The 18,142-nt window shown below is 37.2% G+C and overlaps 1 protein-coding gene and 1 long non-coding RNA gene across 10 annotated transcripts in view; both read left to right on the forward strand.

Annotated features, from left to right (window-relative positions):
* LOC147841212 (uncharacterized) overlaps positions 1-18,142 on the forward strand; it is a 1,204,737-nt gene that overhangs the window by 603,413 nt on the left and 583,182 nt on the right. The gene's annotated exons all lie outside the window — the stretch shown is intronic.
* Positions 1-18,142, forward strand: part of sipa1l2a (signal-induced proliferation-associated 1like 2, genome duplicate a) — a 288,056-nt gene that overhangs the window by 233,093 nt on the left and 36,821 nt on the right. The window contains exons 16-18 of one of the 9 annotated variants that reach the window (XM_087279788.1): positions 2,811-3,217; positions 11,588-11,782; positions 17,853-17,906. The exons of 1 other annotated variant lie outside the window; for it this stretch is intronic. In XM_087279788.1, the coding sequence (XP_087135914.1) occupies positions 2,811-3,217; positions 11,588-11,782; positions 17,853-17,906 (656 nt within the window). The remainder of the gene's footprint in view (positions 1-2,810; positions 3,218-11,587; positions 11,783-17,852; positions 17,907-18,142) is intronic. 7 more of the 9 variants (XM_087279789.1, XM_087279790.1, XM_087279792.1 and 4 more) reach the window with 7 other exon arrangements.

Genomic DNA, 18,142 nt, shown 5'->3' on the forward strand with positions numbered 1-18,142 from the left:
CTTCAACTGTATATCAATACCTGATGAATAATCCTGCTTGATCTCGCTGTTGTTTTGTCTGTGATGCTGTTGGGAGATGTACATGGCGCCTTCACTATAGGCTTTCTGCTGTCTTGATTTATTACAGCTTTTGTCTGCACGCTAATTAATGAATACAGTTCATATTTGCATACATTAGCAGTCTCGGAATTATTCATTAGCTCACAGTAATTAGTTTTCTGCTGGTCTTTGCTGTGCGCAGTGGTACATTGAAATTGGCATGATATTAGTTCGGACTAAAGAAGGTGTCACATGACAGGATATGACAGTCAATGCAACTCGCTTTCCATCTGCTAATTACAATTATGGATCATAAATAAAATATGCCAGCATGCAGGAAATCTCAGACAATGGGAGGATTTGTAATGTGTGCTGAAATGTGAGGTAGTTTTTATTGTGTAAAATATGATTTTTATAATGTGGTTAAAGTAAAATGTTTGTTTTATATATTACAAAATATATATTTGCATGTTTTCATACATAATTTTTTTACACGTCCACACATATAAATTTATAATATATATAAATATATAAATGCGTGTCCATACATTTATTTCTGACATTGTAAGTTTGATATTATATTTCTGTATTTGTTATTGTAATAATTGATATCTTATTTGTTATTTTGTTATTATTTTGTTTATATGTAGATGGATGGATGGATGGATGGATGGATGGATGGATTGATAGATGGATGGATGGATAAACGGACGGACGGAGACAGATAGATAGATAGATAGATAGATAGATAGATAGATAGATAGATAGATAGATAGATAGATAGATAGATAGATAGATAGATAGATAGATAGATAGATAGATACACAGATAGATAGACAGATGAATTTGTAGACAGGTGGATGGGTAGGCAGATGGATAGATCAATGGATGGATGGATAGATAAACGTATAATTAGATAGACAAATTTGTAGGTGGATGGATGGATGGATAGAGGATAGAAAGACAGACAGATAGATGGATAGACAGATAGATGGATCGATGGATGGATCAATAGATGGATGGATGGACGGACAGATAGATAGGTAGACAGGTAGATAGGTAGACAGATGGATAAATAGATGGATGGATAGATTGATAGATGGATGGATAGACAGATGGATTAATAGATGGATGGATTGATAGATGGATAGACAAAGATAGATAGTTTGACGGAGGGATGGATGGATGGATGGATGGATAGATAGACCGATGGATAGACCGATTGATAGGTAGATGGATGGATAGGTGAATGGATAGATATGCAGATGAATAGGTAGACAGACAGATAGACTGATAGATAGATAGATAGATAGATAGATAGATAGATAGATAGATAGATAGATAGATAGATGGATGGATGGATGGATGGATGGATGGATGGATGGATGGATGGATGGATGGATGGATGGATGGATGGATGGATAGATAGATGATAGATAGATAGATAGATAGATAGATAGATAGATAGATAGATAGATAGATAGATAGATAGATAGATAGATAGATAGATAGATAGATAGATAGATAGATAGATAGGTGGATAGGGGGATGAATGAATGGATGGATGGACGGACGGACGGACGGAGGGATGGATGGTTGGATGGATGGATGAATGGAAACATAGACAAAGGATAGATAGACGGATGGATAAGTAGTCAGATGAATCGATGATAGATAGATAGATAGATAGATAGATAGATAGATAGATAGATGGATGGATGGATGGATGGATGGATGGATGGATGGATGGATGGATGGATGGATGGATGGATGGATGGATGGATGGATAGATAGATAGATAGATAGATAGATAGATAGATAGATAGATAGATAGATAGATAGATAGATAGATAGATAGATAGATGGATGGATGGACAGATGGATAGATGGATAGATAAACGTATGGATAGAGGGATGGATGGATGGATGGATGGATAGATGGATGGATGGATGGATTGATGGATGAATGGACAGATGGATAGATAAACGTATGGATAGAGGGATGGATGCATAGATGGATGGATGGATAGATAAACGTAAGAATAGATGGACCGATGGATGGATGGATGGATGGATGGATGGACGGATGGATGGACGGATAAATAGATAAACATATGGATGGATGGATGGATGGATGGATGGTTTGATGGATGGATATATGGATGGTTGGATGGATGAATGGATAGATAGATGGATGGATAAGTAGACAGATGGATGGATAGATAGTAAGAAAGAAAGAAAGAATATGCTTGTCGATAGATAGATAGATAGATAGATAGATAGATAGATAGATAGATAGATAGATAGATGGATGGATGGATGGATGGATGGATGGATGGATGGATGGATGGATGGATGGATGGATGGATGGATGGATGAATGAATGGATGGACAGATGAATAGATAAACGTATGGATGAATGGATAGATAGATGGATGGATAAGTAGACAGATGGATGGATAGATAGTAAGAAAGAAAGAATATGCTTGACAGTTACTTGTTCAACAGTGAACTAATTTATTTCCATTAGCTAACAGTAATAACCATGAATAAATACTGTAATAAATGTATTTTCTATAGTTTTTTTTTCATGTTAGTAATTACATTAACTAGCATTAACTAATGCAACCTTATTGTAAAGTGTTATCTGCTCATGTTTTTAGCACAATGCTAGATGATTGCTAAGGTTTTCTGGATGGATTCTAGCTTTTTGCATTAAGATGTGTCCAAATATGAATATTTCTTTATTGTGTTATATTGTGTCTCTCCAGCAGGGCGGCGATAAAAACTCCAGCCACTCCAGCAGCAACACTCTGTCCAGCAACGCCTCCAGCAGTAACAGTGATGAGAAGCACTTCGGCTCCGGTGACCTGATGGATCCTGAGATGCTGGGTCTCACCTACATTAAAGGAGCGTCCACAGACAGCGGGATCGACACTGCTCCCTGCAGCATGACTCCAGGGGGCGCCGGTGCTCCAGCTTCCCGCGTCATGCTGCAGGGCCGGGGCGCGTCTGATCCGGGCCACCCCTGGACGCCCGAGCTGACAGAAGAAGGGCCTACAGAAGAGGACCACAACAGGTTATACCTTCCCCAAACCTACGCCGCTGATCTGGCCACCGGACACAACCCTGCAGATGGCAGTATGGGAGACCTGAGCGAGATTTCCTCTCATTCTAGGTGAGTTCTAGGTCTGTTGGTCACTTGTTAATCTGTTTTTAAAGGGCTCCTATTTGACCGCTTTTACAAGAAGTAAGATAAACCTTCGGTGTCTCCATATTGTGTTTTTAAAGTTTCAGCTCAAAATACCCATTAGATTATTCATTCTATCAGTCAGAATAAGCTCAGTTTGTGCTCAGAGCAATGTGTCCCTCTTTTTGTAGCCTGTTCCTTTAATGCAAATGAGCTGGTTATCCCCAGTCCACCATTCCTACTGCATCAATTTAGATAAACAGCAGTCAGTGAAAGAGTTAAACATGGATGAAGCAGATTCAGTTGATGAGTTTATGAGTCAAATATCGCAAGTACGTTTATTTGATATATCTGTGGTGGAGTTTATTCGGAAAAAAAAGATGCATTGTTTTCTGCAATGAGTCACACACAAATGCCATTACAAACTTCAAAGTACACACACACACAGTTTTTGCATAGACTCTCGAATAACATCTATGTCTTTATTATAAACATGCTCTGTTTTAAAAACATCTTGTAAAACTCATTTTTAAGGTGCAGCTGAGAGTTGAACAGATCTTTAAGTCTGTTTCTTTGCGAACCCTGTTCTGTGGATATGTCATGCGTTACTATGGAGACATGTAAATATGTGCCTGTCAATCAATTCCAATAATATCCAGCTGCAGATCCGCACACGTTTTAGGACACCGAGTTCAGCTCATACGATCTAGGCAGTAGCAAACCATACATGGTTACGACGGATGTTTATGTTATTAATGTTTTACCTTGTCATCATTATATTTATATAAATATATTGTTTATATATAGTTTACACAATAGGCAGTAGTGTATACTATTTTACAAGCATAGCGATCGAGATGGGCAAATAGGGAATGTTGTTTCCGATCACCTCATAGATGAGAATAGCAGATACTCATTTGCTGGCTTTGCTGGAACATCTTTCAGAGATAACAAAAAAAGATACATGGGTTTATGTAACTTTTTTTTTTTTTTTTAAGGCCACCTGTTATGCCCTTTTTTACAAGACGTAAAATAAGTCTCTGATGTCCCTAGAGTGTGTATGAAATTTCAGCTCAAATTCTATGCAAATAATGTTTTCTAACTCTCTAAAAGGGACCCTTTTAGGCTTTGATCATAATTGTGGTGTTTTGGTGACTGTCGCTTTAAATGTAAATGAGATTGTGCTCTTTTCAAAAGAGGGCGGAGCTACAAATGCCTGCATGTCAGCATAGTGGCAGATTAAAAAACAAGACTAACGTCCTATGCTAATGAGGGCAAGATGGTCTTTAGTGGGCGGGGCTTTCCCCCTCTGATGACGCGTACAAAGGCTGACTGATTCTCCAGGCTTTTTTTCCTCAAGTGTGATTCATAAATAATAAAATTATTATTTTTATCATTAGAGACTAACTATATTCACACACTGCTGCCATACAACTGTGTTAAACCCCTTATAAAATAAATTTTTGCATAATAGGTCCTCTTTAAATTATAATCTCCAATCACCAACAGCCAAATGGATATTATGCATGAATAACATATAAAATGTTTAATGCGTGACATATTTATATTCATAGAGACTCCTGAAACCACGTAACCACAGTTTGTTTGTTTTTTTTTTACCAAAAGTACATTGCGATGAAGTAGAAAACTAATTGGCTTGGCATTACTGTTTAATTTTATACAATATATTAATTATTAAAATGCTGCAAATCTGCGTCACGCATCATATATGTAATTATACAACAGTTCTGTCTGGTTTGTAAATCTGATTGGCTGAAAGCTGTGCGATATTCTGCACTTTCAAAACTCCTACAGCCTCTTCACTCTTGTGTGTTTCTCCGCCCACATAGTGTGACGGCAAATCAATAAACTCACTACAGTTTGACAAATAATGCAGCTGTTGGACAACATCATGTACTTTTGAGGCTTTTATTTAGGTGAGAATGTAGTGGCTTAGATTACAACTGTGCAGTTTATTTATATAGATAGTGCCTATTTTAAATATTTATAATTTCGGAGGTTCAGTGAGTTGGCGGCCATCAACCTGTCATACTGAGCAGCGCAAAAATGGTTGACGGTCTGCCTCAAGATGGCGCCAGAGACTGCATAATAAGTTCTTAGGGGAGAAAAACTCCGCTTAAATTTCAAACTACAGCTGATCAAATCATTCTAAAACATGTAAGAAACATTCTAAGTTGATCTCTCTCTCTTGTATGCTGTAGTGCTGTATTTATACCACTGTAATCTGCTAATGTTTGCTTTGCTTTGGCTTTTTCGGGGTTAATAATTGTGATCTCTTGATTGCAACAGAGAAATACTGGGAAATCTCTGTAGACTGATGGCATTTCATGCTGTTCAGCCTTGTAATCTTAAAATGTGAGCAAAATCAGCTGTTTTGTCTTCACTTTAGACATTACGCTAGAGAATCATTCAAACGCTAGCTCTAAAGTGACGTTTGTGAAGTAGCAGCGGTTTCTCCTGTTCTGATGTCAGCTGCAAATGAATGGTGGAAGAAAGTAGGGTAACACTTTAGAATAACTATCCGTTATAACTAGTTAATAGACCATAAATAAACTGTTAGTTAACAAATTTTAAATGACTTGTTAAATAAAAGTTAATAGTTTAATTATTTACAACTGTGCCTTATAGATGAGCAATGGATAACTTACAAGCCGTTAGTTGACAAGTTGTAAATGACTTCTTAACTGTATTTTAATGATTTCTAACTATGCCTCATAAATTATTAAAAGATCATGAACAAGTAGTAACAAGTTAGTAAATTACTTAATAAAGACTTGTTAAGTATCAGTTATGGTGTGTATATGTTATTGGGACGTTATTCTAAAGTTGCAGCTATTTTTCATTTATTAACTTTTAGTAAATGAGGAATAGTTGCAACTTTAGAATAACATCCCAATAACATGCTTAAGCTAATAACTAACACTTAACTATTATATTTGCTCACACTTTACAGACGAGAGTTGTTTATCGTTTGTTAACCATCTACTAATACCAGAGAATCTTTGTAGAACTGCAAATGGATGGAATAAGTTCAAGCTACAGAAGTTTGATGTAATATTTAAAATATAAAATGTTTGTTTCTAAACCTTGTTCCACTTATAGGCTTTTCTGTGTGCTGTGTTTTACCAAAGAAACTCCACAGATTACATGTTAAACGTTGTGTTTAATGTATAGAAACACACATACTGAACCATCACATGGCAGTACAACAGTATGCAAGAATACAAACCCATGATATGCAACATGAAAACAAAATAAATAAAAATGTAAAATTACACCAGTGGTCTAATAAAAAAGTTTCACTGGTGTTATTAAATGGTGAACAACTGATCTGTAAAGTGTGAGCAAATATAATAGTTAAGTGTTAGTTATTAGCTTAAGCATGTTATTGGGATGTTATTCTAAAGTTTCAACTATTCCTCATTTACTAACAGTTAATAAATGAAGAATAGCTGCAACTTTAGAATAACGTCCCAATAACATATATACACTATTAACTGATACTTAACAAGTCTTTATTAAGTAATTTACTAACAGCTTGTTCATGATCTATTACTAATTGATTAGGTATAGTTATAAATCATTAAAATACAGTAAAGAAGTCATTTACAACTTGTTAACTAACAGCTTGTAAGTTATCTATTAGCCATCTATAAGGCACAGTTATAAATAATTAAAAAACTATTAACTTTTATTTAACAAGTCATTTATAACTTGTTAACTAACAGTTTATTAATGGTCTATTAACTAGTTAGACGAATAGTTATTCTAAAGTGTTACCGAAAGTAGTTCCTCTTACAAAAGGGTTTTTAGACTCTCCGTGTTTGATTTTGTTTTTTTATATACACGATTATGCCGTAGAACTGGTGTATAAACACAATATCACACTCTAGCAGTGCGCTATGGCTGTATATCATCACTGGTAGGACACTAAGGCACTCGGTCAGGGGCCTTAACACACCAGATATACAGCCACATGATATAATGCTAATGTACCCGGAGGTCAGTGATTAGAATTTTTAAATTAGGATTATTACAGGTCTGCTTCATAAGACATGCATTAACCCCCGGGCTGCGTATGGGTTCGTTTGACAACATATTTACTTGTTTTTGTAAGTTTACAGCATGGATGTAATGTAAAACTACTCCAACTGTGTTAGTCCAACAGAAAAAAAGTAATATAAACCGAGGACGGCTTGAGGGCGAGTAAACTACAGGGTAATTTTCATTTTTTTGATGAACTATTCCTTTAAGAAAGGTACATTGTCTGAAGTTATTATTTGCAATATCCAGGATGGTTGCGGAGAACATGCAATTGTGATAACTTAGGATAATAAGACGTTTTTAGGGGGGAAATTGCTTGTAACTTAAATGCAGGTTATTTTCTGTACATACAGTGAAGTGCTTTGTTTTGCACTGCAGAGCAATTGGGGGAAATTATAATCCAGGTTGTCAAATTACCTACCCTTACAGTCTGTTCAGAGTGTTCTTGTCATTTTCTGAACGAATGCATGGATAAGTGAGGTTTGAGAAGTACAGCATTTTATTTTTAGAAGACGTAAAACCCTTTTAAGCATAACCTGTTATGTAAAAGGCATAAAATGGTAAGAAGTGTCTTGGAGAAGGAGCGGAGAGAATGGCAGCTGTCATGTTGTTGTAGAAAGGTCAGGTTCCTGCTTTTGGCTGTTGTCAGTTCTGATGTGTGTGTTGTTGAGCACATGCTTGCTTGTCCTGTGAATGCTTGTCCAAAGATGCCCGAACGGAGAGCTGTCAATGCCGAATACACCCTCTGTATCTGAAACGGGAGCCCAGGGGGTCATTTCTAGAATTAAAGCACAGTGAATGACTATTGATCTAATTACTGTAGAATAAGGGTGGAAAAACTCTGTCCTGGAGGGCCACTGTCCTGAAGAGCTTTAAGTGGCCTCAATACACCTGATTTCCCATCTTATTTCATGTAGAATCTTTAACATCCACTGATACTCACTAAAGATTCTTTCGGTTACTCAAATGTACTTAAGATTAAAAAAAAATAAAATTTTTAAAAAGCTTTTCCTTAAAATAAATTTTTGTCTTTTCATTTTTCAGACTACTTTCTCATCATCTGAAACCAGAGATTTTCTTAGTAAGGGGAAGATAAAAATGTTTATATTGCTTACTATTGGAAAACTAATGACATAAAAAAAAAAAAAAGAGTTTTGCTGTTTGTTTAAACTACTTATTTAATATGAGCTGAAACAACACAATTCTTAAACTCTAGTAAGTTAACTCAAAGGTGCTGATGTAAGTGTTTGACTCTTCTAAAGCATAAAAACACCATAATATGTTTGCCGATATTTCAGAAACATGCTCAGGTAACATTCTTGTTCATCTGAAAAACAATGCTGAAGTCAGATGTTCTGCTTTGAAAATGTTTGTCACGTGCCAGAACCGCTGTCTTTCATTTGGTTCCTATCAGAGATGGGGGACTCAAATCACATGACTTGACTCAAGTCAGATTTAAGTCACAAAATTTAGGACTTGAGACTTGCTTGACAAATATCCAAAAAAGACTCGACTTGACTGTCGTGACTTGAGACTTGACTTGGACTTGAGTTAAATGACTTGAAAACTTGTTTGAAAATGACTCTAATTAGGGATGTAACGGTATTGTAAATACCGTCATACCGCAATATTAATTTTTTTCGATATTACCGAAGTCGCATGACTCGGTAAATCTATAGGTCTTCTGAGAAAATTTGCTCAGGCGAATGAAGCGAACGGGAGGTAACGAAAACTACAATTGCCATCAGCCCATGCTTGACCATCATCCCTTGCGGTCTGTTGTCGCTACAGATCCAGTAATGCGGAAATGGAGTGTGCTGCTAGAAGCGGGGATGAAAAGAGCTGGAAAACTCTAAAGTAGGTCGCACACCAGAAGCGCCGCTCGGCGCCGCGACACGGCGCGTACATGACAGATTAAAGTATCGCACACCAGACGCGCACATTCGAATGATATTTAACATGAAACTAATCAGATGGCGCTCTGTGGCGCGGCTGAAAAATGAACTGCGTCCTGACCCGTCGCCGGACGCCGCCGACAGCCGTCGACTTGCGGCGCCGGTGTGTGTATCCTGATAGAAACCTATGATTAGAATTCTAAAATACATGGCGCTGCGCGGCGCGCCGCCGAGCGTCGCTTCTGGTGTGCGACCTGCTTTACACGCACAGTTCAGTCCTGCATTATCTCCGTGTAAGTTCAGACTTCGCAAGTTTGATCAAGGCTGCAGTCTCTTCTTCTCAGTTTGATATGGAAAAGCAGATTATACCGAGGACACGGGTAAATCTTCAAAGGGAACAGTGTACTTTATAACTTCATTCACATCACCCTGGCTTCGTTGTTTCACTTTCTCAACAATAAAATGTAAACATGATTTAAGGAACTGCCTATTTTCATTTTAATATTAGCAACTTAGACAGCAGAAATGTTGAGGCGCCGTGCTGCATGAGCGTCATCTTCACTGTGTGTATATTTATAACAAAACGGAGCCGATAACAACTGCCTCCTTTCAATTTCAGTGAAAATACGAAACACAGCCTCTCTTTTGCTGAGTATCAGTTTTAAGAATCGATAATGGCCATTTTAAAAGTATAACATACAATAAGTTTATACATTATAGGAAATAAAGGCGATCAGTCAATATACAGAATGTACGTGCTTACATTAACCATTAACTTATCTTTGCGCTCAGCCAAAACACGTTACCTGAGAACAAGTAATAGATTCCAATGCCCAAAGTCAGGGAATATGTCGTTAGATAAAGACAACAAGATAAATGAAATATCCTGTTTAATAAATATAGTGAGATTAGATCCAGCGGGAGATGCTTGATGAGAAGTCCGACTAGCAGAGCTCTCATCTGGGTAGATGGGCTGAGTGTGATTAAATGTTGAATGTGATGAGTTTTCAACAATACTAAATTGAAACTTTATTTTTTTACATGGTTTAATAATTTTTTGTTATTAAAATTGAAGTTCCTGTTTCAAAGCTTACAGATAGATGACTAATTTGTATGTCATTGACACTTTTGGCACTTTTTTGGAGTATTTTCATAAGTTTTGTTTTTTCCTGTAAATGATTCAATAAATACCGTACCGTGACATTCATACCGAGGTATTACCGTACCGTGAAATTCTGATACCGTTACATCCCTAACTCTAATACTTGTTGTGAGCTTCCTATCCCTAATATTTGAAACTTTAGGGCAGGGGTGTCCAAACTTTTTGGGCCGAGGGCCAGATGCAAAAAAAAACAAACCGTTGTCCCGGGCCAAATTTTACATACATCACACAGACACGCATATATATATATATATATATATATATATATATATATATATATATATATATATATATATATATATATATATATATATATATATATATATATATATATATATATATGATATGATATGATATATTTGCACACATTTTTAAACATAATAGTTTAAAAGTATGCATATAAGACCTTGATTAGCTGTTCAGGTGTGCTTGGTTAGGGTTGGAGCTAAGATCTGCAGGACTCCGGCCCTCCAGGAACAAGTTTGGTGACCCCTGGCTTAAAGTGACATTTAAAGGCTTAACTAGGTTAATTAGGTTAACTAGTCAAGTTAAGGTAATTAGGCAAGTTATTTTATACCAATTGTTTGTTCTGAAGACTTAAGGGCCTAATAGGTTGGCCTTAAAATGGTTAATAAAAAATTAAAAACTTCTTTCATTCTAGCTGAAATAAAACAAATAAGTCTTTCTCCAGAAGAAAAAATATTATCAGACACACTGTGAAAATTTAGATAGATAGATAGATAGATAGATAGATAGATAGATAGATAGATAGATAGATAGATAGATAGATAGATAGATAGATAGATAGATAGATAGATAGATAGATAGATAGATAGATAGATAGATGATAGATAGATCATATTTTTTTAATGTTATCCAAATCAATTGCGTTGAACACAGCATTTTATTACAATGTAGCACATAGCAGCTTTTAAGCAGCGTTAGAATTAGAGTTTAGCTAAAACTTGCCTGGAAGTTTCTAGTATACCTAGATAGAACTTGATTAGCTTGTTCTGATGTGTTTAATTGGGGTTAAAGCTAGATTGCAGGACACTGGCCTTCTAGGACCGAGTTTGTTCACCCCTGGTCTATATGAACCTTAAATAATAAATATTGTGCAAAAATGATTTCATTTCCCTTCATCAAACTACCAGTGCTTAAATTAAACAGTAACACAAGTCAGTTCATATTGTCCTGATGGTTGAGTCTCACCTCTACCCCATGTGCGCCGGCTAGTGGCTCCCACCACTCCGGCAGCTCGTTACCCCACAGCTCTCAGATCACATCCCGTGCTGAATGCCCGGAAGCCCAGAGCGCCCCCTACAGTAGCCAGGAGCCCGGGCCCAGCATTGACCTGCACACACACAGCCAACATAAGAGGACAGATGACAAACCCATCCCGGACGAGCCCCCCATTCTGTCAGAGTATGGGTGAGTGTGTGTGGAATAAGATGCATCAGCTTGTGTGATTGGTTGATTCGGGAGTTGATTGTTTAGGCCACTAAAACTAGCATTAAAAAGATAGTTCACTTATTAAAGTTCCAACCAGGCTCATTCTGAAAACGTATTCCCGTGGACGATTCTGGAGAACTCGAATTACGTAGCCAGAGGTACGTATGGCTGCATTTCATTTTTTAAGTGAACTCTACGGGCCGGTATGACGCCGTTCCTTTAGACGCTCACCGGCTGATCTCTTACCTCCATGTATAGGGCTCTCCCGCCACAACCAGTTTGTTCATTTAGCTCGTCGTGTACGTCGGCGGACTTGAGACGCAGAGAAGGAGTTAACCACGACAATGACGAGCGGGTTCGAGTCCTGGGAAGAGCGGTTCCAGAAATTAGCCAAGACAAAAACAGAATCCAAAAAATAAAACGAATGAGTGAATAACAGGGTGAGGATGTGGTAAAATCCTAAAACGTGGTAAAAAATCAGACGAGGGCTTTTCTTTTTTCTGGACAGCTTTTCTATACCGTCAGTTGGGTTTAGGGAAAGTGAGTGGGCGGGCGGGTCAATCGGTAAAATCGGTTGGGTTCTTTCACGGTTGCAGGTTTGTGCATCTTCCGGAGTGTCTGTTTTGTCACGTGGGTTTGATTTGTTTAAGTTGTCCACGTGTATTTGTTATAGTCACGTGTTATGACGGTACTCAGCTGTTTCGATAAGCTCGCCAGCTTAAGTTCATTACCGTGTCTATATCTGGGCAACGCTTCTATGTTTCCTTGTCAGTTCGTTATGTTTGCTCATGTTTGTCTGTCTGTGCTCAGGACTGTGAGGAGTGGCTGCTGGACCCGATTCGTCTGTCTGTTTGCTACAGCGCTATATTCCTCGTGACCTTGCTCATTTCCCTGTCCTGTTAAGTTTATTCTGACTGTGTCAAAAAAACTTTTACTTGCATTTTGGATCCTTCTCAGTGTCTTTATTATCACGTGACAAAACAGACACTCCGGATGACGCACAAACCTGCAAGGTTCAGGGAGGGAGGGGGAGGGGCCATCGATTGGCCGGTCACCCAGCGACAGTGGCCTCTGGTGGGTTTACGCAAGAACAGCATGGGCACGAACGGCACTCACGAGAGATATTTGAGATGCGAAAAAAGCACACACAGCTGCCTCTCGCGGATTCGCGAAATATAAAAACTGCAAAAATGTATACCTCCCGGGACGTATTTCGCGGTCTCCAGAAACGTCCATGGGCCTACGTTTTCAGAATGAGCCTGTGTCAGTCATCATTTACTCATCAATTATGGGTTTCTTTGATCTGTTGTACGAACAAAATGATTCTTACTATTTACTCCACCTTCAAGGGGTTCCATACCTTTATGAACTTTTGTCTTCTGTTGAATACTAGAAAAGGTATTTTGAACAATCCTGAAAACTTGTAACCATTGATTCCTATTGTATTTGTTTCTCCTACTATTGAAGCTTTCTTCAGAGTATCTTTAGTGTTCAACAGAGAAAAGAAACTTATGAACTTAAATGGGAGTGAGTAAATAGTCAAATTTTTGGTTGAACTATCCCTTTAAAACACTCGATATTACAGTTATTTGTTGTTTAATTGATTTAAAACTATTGGCCATTACTACATACTCGGAGACCTCAGAATCTCCCGAGCGTGTAAAGCACTCAGATGTAAGTTCTGTTTTAAATGAGTCGTATTGTAATATCCTAATGCGAACAATTAGGTTGTGCCTGAGATTTGATTAAATTTAATCTCGCCCTCCAAGCCTGTGACTCATTAAGCGTCTGGTTTAAAAGGCCAGGAGAGACCAATCTATTCCAAGGCTGAATTTAGCCACCGGCGAAGGTCTCTCACTTCTTTTTATCCAATTAATCTCTCCTGCGGCACAATCGTAGAGCAATTGCAGTTTTCAAGGACGAGAAAAAACTGAGTGCAGTGGGTTAGAGATCAAAGTGAATCTTTCCTCTATCGATCTGAGCATCGTGGAGGCCTGGAATGAACCTTGGGTAGATTAACAGGGCTTGATGGAAGTGAGCAATTCCAGCGTTATGGATGTGACATTTGCAGTAAAAAAACACCATATACATTAACAAAGAAATTATATGTTAACATTATATTGTGTATATTTTCCAACAAAAACTAACCACAGGAAATTAACATCCATTGTGGATGTGACCAAAAAAGTTAGTGAGTTTACAGTCTTAGTAGAAATTCAGTTAAATAAACTGCACTACGTATAAGAAATAAAGCTTATAACCTCCTTTATTCTGCTATAACCTTTTATAACCCGTTTTCCTCTATAACCGTTTATAAAAAAAAATTCTGCTATAACAGCTTATTTTCCCTTTTTACCCTATAACCAATTATTACCCGTTTTTTCTTTCGCTAGAACCACTTATAATCGCTTTTTTTCTGCTAGAACCACGTATAATCACTTTTTTCACTATTCTAACCCTTTTTATGCTATGACTGCTTAAAATTGCTTTATTTTCACTATAACTGTTTATAACCCTTTTTTCACTATAACTGCTTTTAACCCCTTTTTTCTGCTTTAACCACTTGTAATAAATTTTTTGCTACAACAGCTTATAACCGTTTATAACCCATTTTTTAAAACTGTTTATAATCGCTTTCCCCCCCTATAAAACCCTTTATTTTTTGCTACTACTGCTTATAATTGCTTTTTATTTTCACTATAACCGCTTATAACCCCCCCTTTTTTTTATAAAACCCTATAAACTGTTTTTTTGCTATAACTGCCTATTAGCCATTTTTTCACTTTAACTGCTTATAATCGCTCTTTTCATCTTGTATCGGGGGGAAAAAACGATTATAATCAGTTAAAGCAAAAAAAAGCAATTATAAGCGGTTATAGCGAAAAAAGGAGTTAAAGCGGTTATAGCTAAAACAGTTAATTATAAGTGGTTATAGCAAGGAAAAATGTGTTATAAATGGTTATAGTGAAAATAAAGCGATTATAGTGAAATAAAAATGATTATAAGCGATTATAAGTGGAAGAAAGATTATAAGCGGTTATAGCTGCAAAAAAGGGGGTTATAAGTGGTTATAGTAAAAAAAGCTATTATAAGGGGTTATAATTGGTTATGATGGGGAAAAATAATTATAAGTGGTTATAGCTTCAAAAAGGGGTTATAAGCGGTTATAGTGAAAAAATCAATTATGAGGGATTATAAGCGGTTATAGTGGGGGAAAATAATTATAACGGGTTATAACTGCAAATAAGGGGTTATAAGCGGCTGTAGCAAAAAAAATTACAAGCGGTTATATCGAGGAAAAAAGAGTTATAGTGAAAATAAAGCTATTATAAGGGGTTATAAGCAGTTATAACGAGGAAAAAATGGGTTATACATGGTTATAGTAAAAAAAGTGATTTTAAAGGGTTATAAGCAACTATAGTGGAAAAAAAACTATTATAAGTGGTTATAGTTGCAAAAAAAGGGGTTATGAGCAGTTATAGTAAAAAGGGATTATAAAAGGTCATTAGTGGTTATAGTGGGAAAAAAACTTTTTTAAGTGGTTATAGCTGCAAAAAAGGGGGTTAAAAATATATTATAATTGGTTGTAGTGAAAAAGATTTATTTGCTATAGCCGCTTATAACCCTTTTTTTGCTATAAGAGTTTATAACCCCTTTTTTCACTAACCGCTTGTTCCAAGAAAACTGAACATCATGTTTGGGAAAATTGAAATTGTGTGGTGGGTGTCGGTCACGGTAACTTTTATTTCCTGGTTTTGTTCTGGAAATTATTCATTTATATATTAAGCACTGGAGATTATTGTTTGAAAACATTGACAGAGATAATGGGAAGGTTGACGTTTGCATGGAGTTGCTCTTCTGCACTACATCTGCTCTGTAAAGGTGCTGACGTAATATAGTTGGCATGTGTCTCTCCTCATTATCGATTAGCTTGATGATGTGCGCTCCCTGTGGACTGTACCGTTCCGCACTGAACATCAGATTTTATTACTGAACTCTCAATGGATCCTGCAGGCCAAGCGATTGAGACGCCTTTACTTTACTGTTTGAGTTTTTCTTTTTTCTTTTTAGGAAGAGTCATGGTGGAGATGTTTTCTGTGGAGATGTTTTTATTACGCTGATGTGACCAGGAAAAAGACTGTTATATGAATCCATTCAGTCTGTCTGTCTATCTATATGTCTGTCTACTCTATCTATCTATCTATCTATCTATCTATCTATCTATCTATCTATCTATCTATCTATCTATCTATCTATCTATCTATCTATCTGTCTGTCTGTCTGTCTGTCTGTCTGTCTGTCTGTCTGTCTGTCTGTCTGTCTGTCTGTCTGTCTGTCTATCATCTATCTATCTATCTATCTATCTATCTATCTATCTATCTATCTATCTATCTATCTATCTATCTATCTATCTATCTGTCTGTCTGTCTGTCTGTCTGTCTGTCTGTCTGTCTACTCTATCTATCTATCTATCTATCTATCTATCTATCTATCTATCTATCTATCTATCTGTCTGTCTGTCTGTCTGTCTGTCTGTCTGTCTGTCTGTCTGTCTGTCTGTCTGTCTGTCTACTCTATCTATCTATCTATCTATCTATCTATCTATCTATCTATCTATCTATCTATCTGTCTGTCTGTCTGTCTGTCTGTCTGTCTGTCTGTCTGTCTGTCTGTCTGTCTGTCTGTCTGTCTGTCTGTCTGTCTATCATCTATCTATCTATCTATCTATCTATCTGTCTGTCTGTCTGTCTGTCTGTCTGTCTGTCTGTCTGTCTGTCTGTCTGTCTGTCTGTCTATCATCTATCTATCTATCTATCTATCTATCTATCTATCTATCTATCTATCTATCTATCTATCTATCTATCTATCTATCTATCTATCTATCTATCTATCTGTCTGTCTGTCTGTCTGTCTGTCTGTCTGTCTGTCTGTCTATCATCTATCTATCTATCTATCTATCTATCTATCTATCTATCTATCTATCTATCTATCTATCTATCTATCTATCTATCTATCTATCTATCTATCTGTCTGTCTGTCTGTCTGTCTGTCTGTCTGTCTGTCTGTCTGTCTACTCTATCTATCTATCTATCTATCTATCTATCTATCTATCTATCTATCTATCTATCTATCTATCTATCTATCTATCTATCTATCTATCTATCTATCTATCTATCTATCTGTCTGTCTGTCTGTCTGTCTGTCTGTCTGTCTGTCTGTCTGTCTGTCTGTCTGTCTGTCTACTCTATCTATCTATCTATCTATCTATCTATCTATCTATCTATCTATCTGTCTGTCTGTCTGTCTGTCTGTCTGTCTGTCTGTCTGTCTGTCTGTCTGTCTGTCTGTCTGTCTGTCTGTCTGTCTGTCTGTCTGTCTGTCTATCTATCTATCTATCTATCTATCTATCTATCTATCTATCTATCTGTCTGTCTGTCTGTCTGTCTGTCTGTCTGTCTGTCTGTCTATCTATATATCTGTCTGCCTGTCCATCCGTCTGTTATTTGTTCTATCTATCGTTCATTCTATTTGTAGTTCTATCAATCATTCTAGCATTGTATTGTTCTATCCATCATGTTGTTTCTACCTTTAGTAATGTTCCTAATCTAAATGAAAGTTTTTGATCTTAAATACCCTAAAACTGCTCCTCTAGTGGGCCAGTTTGGTTTGGTGTGTTCTTCTTATCTTCACTATTGTACTAGTGTACTTGAATGTCCTCAATCTCCGAATAACACTCGCAGCTCTATCTCTCCAGCAGTGTCTCTTTGTTCAGTGCAAATTTCCACCTAAATGCTTCTCAGATTGATGATGTGTCTGAGCTGCGTTTCCTAGGCTGTCATGAAAAAGTCTTGTAATGCATTTAGCACCTCCGTTCCCTGTTTATTCCACCTCAGCCTTTATTTGACATTGCGTAACGCAGCCTCCAGAGGAGTCTTCACATGTATCGTAGCTGCTAATGAAGCCTTTCTCCCATTTGCAGCGTGTTTTGACACTATGAACCCTCAGCAGATGCTAACTGTGTTCTGTTTCTTCTACTTTCCTCGCTCAGTGGAGCCGAGAGCTTGTTGTGTTTCCTTCTCAAGGCTCTGTCCGAGCGCTCCAGGTATATATGTGTATGTTTGTGCTCACGCTATTGGTGAACTTTCCCCTCTGAACTTTCCCCTCTGACCCCTGACCTTTGTGTTCTCCTCACCGTTTACAACTGGAAATGAGCAATTCCTGCATTGCGGATGTGACATCTGCTGTAAAAACTTGAAACATACATTCACTGAGAATGTCTATGGCAGGGGTGTCCAAAGTCAGTCCTGGAGGGCTGGTGTACTGCTGAATTTAGCTTTA

The sequence above is a fragment of the Danio rerio genome, chromosome 13 (genome assembly GCF_052040795.2).
Source record: "Danio rerio strain M-AB ecotype USA chromosome 13, GRCz13ab, whole genome shotgun sequence".
NCBI classification, from domain to species: domain Eukaryota; kingdom Metazoa; phylum Chordata; class Actinopteri; order Cypriniformes; family Danionidae; genus Danio; species Danio rerio.